Genomic DNA, 10,930 nt, shown 5'->3' on the forward strand with positions numbered 1-10,930 from the left:
ATTTATACGAGTGGGAAATATTTACACCAGTATGTGATAGGGTGTCTAGTAATCTAGAATGCTGTAAACTTGGATGATTATTGGATGGCCCGAGCCATTAGCGGTTATTAAAAACATCGTTTGACAACATTACCTTTCCCACAGTCTTGTACCTCAATTTGTTCAGTAATTCGTTTAATGCCCTTTCTGTTTAATTGGGCATGGGTTATTTGGGCTGAATTTTTAAAATAAACACGAGTTGAACCCAAGCGATTTAACAAATACTATTAAATTTTCCAAACAGCTCTCTCCAAATCCAATAAAATTAAATTTAAACAAAGGAGACAATTTTTTAACTCTCTCAAATTTAAATCTCTAGATATTTGTTTATATTTTAGGAGAGAGCATTATTAGAGTAGAATAAAGAAAATAGAAGGTCTCGAGCCATTTAGACCCGGAAATTTCCGTAATATCCAATGACCCCCTCTGAATCCCTCTAACATCCCCCAAAGAGAAAAACAATCCATGAATTCCATTACCCTCTATTCGCCTTAACGGCCAATAAAATGTTCATATGATTTGTTCATCGAAAATACTGTCCCATAAATCGCGATTCATTCAAGAGACAAGAAAACCGAAAGAGTGAACAACTAACACCCCATGTATACATGAAATTTATTTCGCGTCGGTAAATATCCAATTCCACGATAAATCGAGATAAGAATGGTGACTTTGACGTTGGGGATCGGGTTTTACCTCTCGGGGCAACAAATTTTTCCAACATAATTCTCTCATTTTTTCTATCGCACGTACAACACCTATGAAATAAAAAAATGAGTACTTGAAGGTTGTGGGGCGCCTAACGTGGACAGTAGTAGCCAGAACGACATATTCTCACACATGGCATTTTTTTTTCATTTATCTCACACATAACTGAACAGAAAATCACTCGAGCGAATCATTATGGGACAGGAGTATACCCGTCTCTCGAGGCATAACCCCGTTAATGGGCGACAATAAATCATTAGTAAAAGGTGCGTATCTCAATTTTCTGGGGGGGAAACTATTCCGGCGATACGATAAAATCAGGTTTTCGGAATTGTTTGGCAGGCTTTATATTCGCCTTTTTAATTCAGTCTGTGAGTTAAGAATTTGTCTCGGTGGGATGTGGGTTCAATTAAATGAGCAAGTTCATTTAAATCCTCCGATCCTTCGGGGAGAAGTAACGGAGTTGGGCGTCATGAACTTGATTATGCAGATTAAGTATTCAAACTAGATCATTATCATTGGGTCATGAGGTTTTAGAGGCTCGAGACAATCTCTTCAACCCTTGGTTCTCCATTTTGGACGTGGGTCACAACTACACCTCCTCTTCTTTTTTTCAATTATACTTTATTTGAGTATTTTGAGTTGAATTCAATAGCGAAATGGTAGAGCAAAATCAGTGGAATTTCACATATGCAAGGTATTAATTTGAGACAGAAACATTGAAGAACTTTTTTGAAATAAGAAAATCGTCGATAAGAGAAGTGTTTTTAAATTCGATGTTTAATTCGAGTTCTAAGTTGGGACGATTGTATGCTTAGTAATTGGAGAATTTTATATTTTTAAATGAATATGCAAAAAATGAGAACTAGAAAATTACTTCAAAAAACTAGAAATACTAAAAACTAGAAAACTAGAAAATTGCTTCAAAGAAGTAGCGATTAAATGTGTTATGATCTAATTATTTTCAGATTATTCCGATTCGTAAAGAAATAATTGAATCAAGAAAACCTAGGAAAAGAATATCAAATCAAACGAATAGTAACTTTAAAAAAAAGTCCTGTTGATTGAATTTTAAAATTGAAAGGATTGTATGCAATTATATCAATCCAAGTCGGAAGTATATCATAAATTCATTAGCAAAGAAACAATATACAAGCGAATCAACAATTGCATGTATTTCCTTTGGGATAATTTTTGTTGCCAATAAATCAGTAATTTACTTTCAAATGAATACCCATGTTTATTAAATTATTTTTCTGATTATGTTAATTTCAATATTTTGTAATTATTATCTATTGGAATTGGATTTCGCCAAGATTTATTAGAAAGTTAATGAAGATATAATCAATACGTAATCTCAATTAAACTATGATTGAACTATGAACTAAATAAAAGACTGATGAAAGAATAGAGAAGATAAGTTCAGAAATAAATCCAGAATACTCATTTACGGACTCAATTTCTACTAATGATTCCACTAATTATTCAAACAATCCATCACGAATGAGTCCAAAAGAAACAATCCCCTATTGGATATTTGTTATGAAACAAGATGTTATCAATGCAATTATCGAATTCAATGATTTTTTTGCATAAGTAAATATTAATACAGAGTATTTCATTAATTATGAATCACCTCAACCTGAGAGGAATTACTTAAAATCGATCTGGAAATAAATAAATAAATTATTCCGATTTTTATACTCCTTTTCTCTATATAATAATGGGATAATAATGGGCCTTTTTTAACACTGAAGAACTTAAAAATTTTTTTGGACACTATATTAAAATAATGATGATGGCTAATGTATCGCCTAATGTAAGAAAACTATACGGTTATGTTATACCATTTGAAATCAGGATATTGCGTAAACTCGATAGTCTTCAAAGAACCAAATTTCATTTAATTAATATTACTTTCCATAAGTTTTTCTATACTATGTATATATTGTAAATATCGAAGTATTAAATCAAATAAATAAAAATCAATAAAAATGAAAAAATAGGTTACACTCATACATTGAGAAAAAATGACTACAGCTAAATTAATTTACTTTCTGTAAACTGAAGTTAGACTGTAAACTCACTAGGTAAAAGTATTTTGTTCTCTCACTGTGCATAGGGATTAGTGGAATACGAAGTACGGACTCATTTTAAAAATAATGTCAGGAACTGAACCTAGATGTTTTTTTTTCAATCCTGAAGATGCTCTCAAGTCCTTCAATTTGGAGAGATTCATGGAAGACTCATTTTCGAATTGAGTTCAGCAGTGAAGCGGCACATGGAAGTGGCTAAATAAATTTCGCAATCTATCTTAAATTCCCAGTTATTCGTGAAAAAACTGATCCAGAAGCTAGTGTCATTCATCCCCCTTGACCATTTCACTGCTGAGTTGAATCAACTCGTCTTGTGAATGAATTTCGATAATTTATCCCCCTCCCCTCCCATACATACGTAAAACATGTAAAAATCACATAAGATAATTAGATAATAGTTACATTCTACTAAGACCTAAAATTGGGAAGACGAATTGAAACGAAAAAGATGTTACTCAATTAATTTGAACCGCTGGAATGATCGTTATAGCAGCAACAAATAGGAGTGAAAGCCGATAAAAATTTATTTCCACAAATTTGTTAAATACAAAACTACGGGCGCATTCTGTTGGGAGTAATGGGAATTAGAAGCCCGTGGAGTAGAACCGGCAGTTAGTCAAATGGGGGATGAGTGAAAAATCGCTGGAACAAACTCCCCCAGGTGAACAAACGTGTAATATGACAAGCAGCCTGTCGCCAGATATTTGACAGGGAGTAGCTGTCTCGACTGTTCCATCGATTTTTCTCTCCCGACAAATACAGTTATGTATTTACATCGTCTGGACAATCTCCCCCTGTTTTTTTCCACCAAATGGACAATGCCCCTTCATTGGTGCACGCGTTTCACCCCTGCAGTCGCGTGTCTCTGAAATAACTTATTCATCAATTTAGAATGTCGAACCTTTGGTTGAATCGAGCCAAGGCCAAGTGCATCTAGAAATAAATTTGCCTTTTTATATCCCAGGTTGTTCAACCTCTGCAGTCAGAAAAAAAGTACGTTTTATAAGAACAAAATGGTACTAGCAATAGGCTATTGGTGAAAAGTACGAAAGGCTTATAATTACTTTAATTTAAAAATTTAGAAACCCTTGTCTTTGCCGAAGGAAAAAATCTAGATAATTTAATATAAATCGTTTTTCACTTTCTAATCAGTGTTTCTATTGTAATATCACTAGTACTTTGCACTGGAGATTTTCAAGTGGCAAATTTGATACAATATTTCTTAGATACCGAAGTTATCAGAAAACATCCGGCCAAATTTTGAAGCACCAGAGGTATTTAACGAATTATTTTTCCACTTGAATTTTGGCCAGAGTTCAGTAAATACCATCCAGATACATTTACATAATCATCTACAGGAACGGAAAACAGTGAAAGATTGATTAAAACTACTAACGAACTTTCGTCGAAAATTTTTCAGAAGTTGCCAAAATAAATTGACTGGCTGATTCACTGATGTTTGAGTTTGAAAAATAACCATCAATCATTTATTTCTATATAATTTCATTTTCTATCTGAAAATATTGATGGGCAGATCTCTCATTCAAAATGTTCCCTAATTTTCGCGATTTATGTCCATTAATTTATTGAATATTTGTAGTATATAAATATTTTTAAAGATTCAACTACTTCTTATTTGAAAAAAATTAAGGAAAAACCAAAAAATGATCAAATCAAACGTCTGCATAATTTTTAAAATTCAAATCATTGAATTAAGCTGTTAAACACAAGTTCAATAGTTTCGGGCGCAATAGAACAATAGTTCATTTGTCTTCCTGTTATTGATAAATTTTCAATAAAAAATGTATCCTGCTGTTTTATCTCAAACTTTTACACTGCAACAATCATTTTATATTCATATCCCGAGTATAACCCTAGATTGAAGAGCATTTTTAATGATTTGCCAACTTAAATTTTGAATTAAGGAATAAATTTTTATAAATGTATTGAAAAAAATAGACAATATTACTGAAAAATTTCCATTTTCAGTAAATTACGGAAAATTTAAGTAAATTACGATATTGAACTATTAAATCGCAATTTAAAACTCGTTACGATTTTAGTTTTAGAATTGGTTTTAAATTTCGCAATTTAACAGATTAGCATTGCATACTGAAAAACAATTATTTGTTCCTAGTAAATAGGTAAGGTAAGTAACTGTCTGAAATTTCCGCGTACAGCCCCCGTTTATTTATCTTGTATCAAACAAATTTGTGTAGCCTAGCTAAATTTGATTGACAGGAGGATTTTTTCCTCAGCCCTAATTACATGTTACATGCAAATAAACCTCAAAAAAGGGCTTGTGTAACACGTGAATTACCATAAGACTCCATGTTGATCATCGATAATGAATAAAAATTTACAACTAATATCTAGCCCATCTAGGTTTCCAATTAACTGTCATTTTTTTCATTAAAATTTATCTGTATACCAGTTTTTTCATTAAAATTTATCTGTATACCAGTTTTTTCATAAAAATTTCATGGTTACTTCGATATACGATAGGATTATCGTAAGGGCGTATTACCGATTTTCTTATTTTTCATTTTTTTTTCTATTTTTCAAAAACGGTTGATGAAATTGCCGGGAAAAAATATACTATTTTCAAGTCTCACTATTATTCAATCTCTCACGAAGTTTCATCGCCGTCGAATAATTTTTTTACGTTCTCAGTAAACTTTTGCAAAAGTTTAGAAAACTTTACCAGAAATTTTGAAAAATAAACACACGAATGAAAATGTATTAAGCTAATTATTCATTGAATAATTATAAAACCTAAAAACATGTATCTCCCCTCGTAAATCTGATTCAGCATTTTTCAGAAATTGCAAAAAAAAAACAAAAAAATGAGAAAATATCTCCTAACTAATAACTCCTTAAGGCAAAAATTTTGAATTTTGTTGGTAAAGTAGTTATCCGAGCAAACCCATGATAATCCTGAAATACACAGTAGGATATGACTGTTGAGAGAGAGTGAGAGCCCGGGTAGCAACCCGTAATTATTAGCAGGCAATCAGGACAGCTGCGACGGGCGGGGACACATCCCTCCCGTGACTCACCGTCCAGACAAAAAACCCACACTTTTTCCCTTTTTTTTTTATTCATTCGACGTAATTCACCCTCTTCCCATTCTCTCCATTCATTTTTTTTCCCACTGCCGCACCTGTTATATCGAGAGCACAAAGGATACCACCGAAATTACCCGAAATCATTTTCATTACCCAATAAAAATAAACCAAACCGATGCAAAAACGTGATTGACGAGTTCTGTTGACATAATTACATGCTAATGAGGTTACAAGATGATTAGTCGTCATCAATGACCGCAATCGTCTGGTATAAGCTTTCATGCAGTACATCAGAAAAACATCCTCTTTTGGAATAAAAAGACGCCTCCTAAGCATTTCCTCTGCTGATTTTCTTCTGAATATTATTGGAGAATAGCGACGATTAAGAGGTTCGTCCACCCCTGGAGAAGCCAACGCCCTCATTTTCCCTCCCAGGCACTCGCAAACCCCCGAAGAAACACGAACATCAAAAACAGAGAACAAATCAATCCTCAAAAACCAAATTCCATCGACAAAAATCTATCCCTCAGCATCAAAAACGTATTGGGATAATCAACTTTTCTAGGATATTCCATAATTTCCTCCACCTACAATTTATCTAGCAAAATTATTCATCAACTTTGATAACATCTTTGTTACTCAGACTTTGTCCCGTTTATTCACAGCAAATCAGCTCCAGACTCTGACCTGATCTAATCATTTAGATTCCGCATACTCTGTTGAAATGGAAACAAACTTTTTACAACGATTGGTAGCCATCCTATCGCAGTATACCATTTCCTCTCACCTTTTGTCACTATTCACCCGTAAAAAACCGGGAAATCCTGAGGCAACAGCGAGTGCACGAGAAATATCTGGTTATATCCGGTTAAAACCGATGCGAATGGAAGCGAAATCTCTCAGGCATTTCCCTGGAACAATTACAGCGCTTTCCCCCGAACAATTCCCCCCAAATGCCTCAGAAACCAAAACAACTAATTCTCCAAATCAAATAACCTCACGTCGACAAAAGTCGAAAGGATTTTGTAAACACATGGGGACCCGGTTTGCCGGTTCGCTTAAAAAATCCCAGCATGACAAACTCACCATCATTTTCAAAAATCATTTCAGGTTATAAAAACCCTCACAAATATGCCCAGAGGCCCCAAGTCCCTCCAGTACAAATTCCAACCCTCCCAAAGAAAAATAAAAAAACCAAATTCAATTGGACAGAAAATAAGTGGTGATTCCCTTTGTCTTGGGAATTGGTGAAAAAAAAAACGAAAATGCAATTGTCCACTTACTTGCTGGAGTTACGTCCCTCTATCATTCCCTGGAAGGTTCCAGTCGATGTCATAATGGTGTTGATTAGTTAATTAACACTCGTCAAATGATTTCAATGTGAAATTTAGTTGATTGGTGGATAATTGTGCGAAGGAAGGCCGCAGGGAGCTGTAGACAGGAGCACACGAAACACACGACTCTTTTGGCTAGGCTAAAATCAAACAGTTTGGCCAGCCAATACGATTGGTAGAATGATGGCTTTGGCAGTGCATGACGTCATGGTGGCTAGTCAAATGAGAAGCTAAACTACTATTTTGTCACTTTATCCAGGATTTTCAGTAGAAGAAACTTGATTCATTTGACGGATCAGAAAACAAAAATGGTTGTTTGAAAAATTGTTGAGCGGTTTCCGTGGTTTCTATGGACTTTTTGAGCTGTTCTGGAGGATTTCAGAGGACTGAAGTTTCGGCGGGAAAGGACTTTTGTTTGAAGTGTCAGCTGCAAGCGCCTCTGACGGGAGAGCTCAACAGTGAAAGTATTTTTTGAGAGATTGGAGCATTGGAGGAAAATTGCAAGCGATTTAACCTCTGGGAGTGGAGTATGTCTGTTGATTGTTTGTAAATACTTTGTGAGGGGGTTTATTTTTAATTACAATGCAGATGGCAGGGACTGGGGACCAGAAGGGATCAGCAGAGGGTGGTGATGGATTTGAAATGTTAAGGAAAAAGTTGGAGCTGAAGTCAGAGGCTCTGATTGTACTGAGTCAGGAACTGGAACAGTGCAGGAGCCAGAGAGATCAGTTCAAGATGATGGCTGAACAGATTCAGGAGAGGTTCTGGCATTTCAAGAGGCAGATCAATGACTCCAAAGAACTCAGGTACCACTTAGGTCATTGTCGCCATAGTACTATTCTGTTACTCAAAGATCAATCAAGTTGACGAAGAGGCATTGCCTCAAGGCCCATTATAGGGTAAAAGAATCATTATTGCTGTTATTATTGAGGAATATGAATTAAATATAAATTATTTGTTTATAGCATATAAACGTATTTTGCTTTATTAAGTTAAAATTGATATTAACAATCTGCGAAATTGATCGCTAATTGAAAAATTAAAGTTTTTCAAAAAACATTATCTATTAGAATAATAATAGATGATACTTTATTAATATCATTGATTATTAACGTGATTTGCAATTGCAGTTCAAAAATGATTAACATTTATTGAATCGTTCACAATCTGATACTATTGTTTCTTCTAATTTAATTCATTCAATTTAATACCAATTCCTTTTTTTCGGAAAAAATGGTGATCTCTCATTGAATTCTTTAGAAAATACAATCTGGATGGAGACTTCAGGATGATGGACCTGATAACAGAACTCCGAGAACAAAACAAATGTCTGAAACTTCAGGTGGAAACTCTACGCCAAAAATTGGAAGATGCTCAGGGTGATATTAAAGTTCTAAGAAGAAGTAATCAATCAAATAACGAGCAGAACAGCTTGCCACTTGCTCCAGCTGCTCACGAGAGAGAAGAGATGATCGAACAATTAGAAAAACTCAATGTCCAGGTAAATCCATCTGTACATTCAACTGGCAGGCAGTGGAAATAGTCAGGAAGCTTCTCATCTTATCATATTTATTTTCAGTGCACTCAGCTGCAGGCGGACTTGCAGTCAGTTTTGGACGAGAAACACGAGCTCGAGACTGAGAGAGATGCCTTCAAATGCAAATCCCATCGGTTGAATCACGAGTTATCAAAGGCACTTAATGCTACACAACCGGTGGACTTGGATTCTCTTATAAACGAAAATAGATATCTGCAGGACCGTTTACAGCAGGTTTCAGAGGAGAAAGAACTGGCCAGACAATCGCTATCAAAATACAAGGTATTTCAAATCTGAAAAAGTTAAAGGGTCTAAAGTCGACTTGTTCTCCTATCAAGTTTTTGAGGAATTCCTGAGAATCTAAGAAAAACTGAGGAACGAGATAAGGCCTACAAAAAAGGTCACTACAAATATTTCACTAACTCTCTTAGATTCTTAGATATTCCTAAAAAAAAATCGACTGAGCAACAAGTCGACTGGTTATTCTATGATTCACTACCGAATTATAATTAAGACGAATTACCTGCGCATATCTCATTAAGATGATCACATAATTAGTCTGCGAACGAGGATAGGGGCTAAGATAGGGACGTTATATTGGAATGAATTATCTCATTAGAAGCATGCTGCATACTTCATACTTCATTCATTGCCTCACAGCGATTAGGGTCCAAGTTCGCTTCCTGACCGGGTAGAAGGGTGAAATCTAACCATTTTCGAAATCTTGATCAATGGCCACATAGTCATCATAACTCGAAGGGATTTATTTTTTCAACCCCAAATATTTTGCAAGTGACTTCTGTTATTAATTTATTAGAAAAGAATATCTACAGATATATCCATATTTTACAAAATTCCATTTCATTTCATTTTACTGACTCAGTGTGATATGTTTCAAATTTTTCTAAGGCAGTTGGAAAATTCGTGAGCTAAAAACATATAAAGCGTAGTGGAATCTGGACAGAGGGTAGAACTACTGTAAATAAAATAAAAATTGAATACCAATGATTTTGGTATTTTTGGTGGCAGGGAATGCTTGACAGCAAAAGAGTGAAGGGGAGCATCAAATTAGGGGGTAATGGGGCTGCTGGAAAAATCATAACTCTGAAGCAAGTTGAGCAGTTGCTGCAGCAGGGCATGAATATCTCTTCCCATAAATCAACAGCAGCCCTCTCTGACCTTCGGTGCCTCTGTTCTGCACTGCTCGAGGCTCTTAATGATAAGACATTGGCCCTTGTCCATCAGAAGAAAGCTAACAAGTGAGAAAGCATTGATTTAATTAACATCAAACCCAATTGAGAGATTTACAAGCGTAGAGGTAACTTTTGTGTGTTGTAGAATTTTGGCAGCGAGAATTTGTGAATTGGACACCGCGGTTCCTTCTCCCACTGCAAAATTACTCGAGGGATATGCTGGCGTCGAGGTGGACAATCTTGAGGACAATATCAGAGACTCCAGTCTCCAAAATTACGAAGAGAAGAGTTTAGAGGAAAATATTGAAAAGAATGGCGACGACTCGGAGATCAATGAGTTATTAGGTACTGAGTCTCTTGCATCCAAGTCAGAGAGTAATACTCCGTCGAAAATATATTTAGGCTTGCCTCGAAACCTTGAAGCGCTTGTACAGAAGGCGTTACTCAGTTTGAAGGAGAACGAAATGGATAAATCGTGAGGATTTTGCTTTTCTTAACTTTCGTCACCTACATTTCTTATCGTTTCTTATCGCATCGAGTTCATTCTAAGCTTCGAATCATTCCTCATACCAAAGAAAAAATCTAGTCTCTACCAGAGAACAAACATCAATGATCTACTGAGATATCTCTCAATTCAGAGATTTATTCCTAATTATATTTTTTAGTAATTAATTAAATTACCAATTAATTTCTCTCAACTCTTTTTTAGTTGAAGGAATGTTGGAATCTATTATAAATATCGAATGTAATTTTCATTTATCGCAAATGAATTGCGTTATGTAAATACAAGAATCAGGTTAATTTGAAAGAATTATTGATATTAACTATCTCCTTATTATTTCCTTATGAATATTAATTTATGTCGTCCCTATGAAATAACAAATTAAGAAAAACCAAAGATCTACTCCAAAATTATATTCTTCAATTAATTTGTCTCAGATTATTTTTAGTTTAA

At 34.8% G+C, this 10,930-nt stretch overlaps 2 protein-coding genes across 3 annotated transcripts in view; one reads left to right on the forward strand and one right to left on the reverse strand.

Moving 5' to 3' along the window:
- The window catches only part of Jupiter (microtubule-associated protein Jupiter), a 76,019-nt gene extending 68,476 nt beyond the window's left edge, over positions 1 to 7,543 (reverse strand). The window contains exon 1 of the mRNA XM_011304620.1: positions 7,195 to 7,543. Within this exon, the coding sequence (XP_011302922.1) occupies positions 7,195 to 7,247 (53 nt within the window). The 5' untranslated portion in view covers positions 7,248 to 7,543. The remainder of the gene's footprint in view (positions 1 to 7,194) is intronic.
- A 174-nt stretch (positions 7,544 to 7,717) lies between these two features.
- On the forward strand, positions 7,718 to 10,827 carry LOC105266454 (coiled-coil domain-containing protein 149). Of its 2 annotated transcripts, XM_011304626.1 has the most exons (6): positions 7,718 to 7,772; positions 7,834 to 8,051; positions 8,506 to 8,746; positions 8,825 to 9,064; positions 9,812 to 10,041; positions 10,121 to 10,827. In XM_011304626.1, the coding sequence occupies exons 2-6, from the start codon at positions 7,834 to 7,836 to the stop codon at positions 10,452 to 10,454; spliced, it is 1,263 nt and encodes a 420-aa protein (XP_011302928.1). In that variant the 5' UTR covers positions 7,718 to 7,772; the 3' UTR covers positions 10,455 to 10,827. The 2 variants fall into 2 exon arrangements, with proteins under 2 accessions (XP_011302928.1, XP_011302927.1); XM_011304625.1 differs by having other exon boundaries at positions 7,718 to 8,051.
- The last annotated feature ends 103 nt before the right edge of the window (positions 10,828 to 10,930 follow it).

Source organism: Fopius arisanus, unplaced genomic scaffold (genome assembly GCF_000806365.1).
Source record: "Fopius arisanus strain USDA-PBARC FA_bdor unplaced genomic scaffold, ASM80636v1 scaffold00038, whole genome shotgun sequence".
In the NCBI taxonomy this organism is placed as follows: domain Eukaryota; kingdom Metazoa; phylum Arthropoda; class Insecta; order Hymenoptera; family Braconidae; genus Fopius; species Fopius arisanus.

Excerpts from the sequence above, each read along its gene's own strand:
- LOC105266454 (XM_011304625.1), top strand. The coding sequence starts at position 7,828 with ATGCAGATGGCAGGGACTGGGGACCAGAAGGGATCAGCAGAGGGTGGT. Across the intron at positions 8,747-8,824 it reads TAGAAAAACTCAATGTCCAG|TGCACTCAGCTGCAGGCGGA; the intron begins GTAAATCCATCT and ends ATTTATTTTCAG. Across the intron at positions 9,065-9,811 it reads AATCGCTATCAAAATACAAG|GGAATGCTTGACAGCAAAAG; the intron begins GTATTTCAAATC and ends TTTTGGTGGCAG.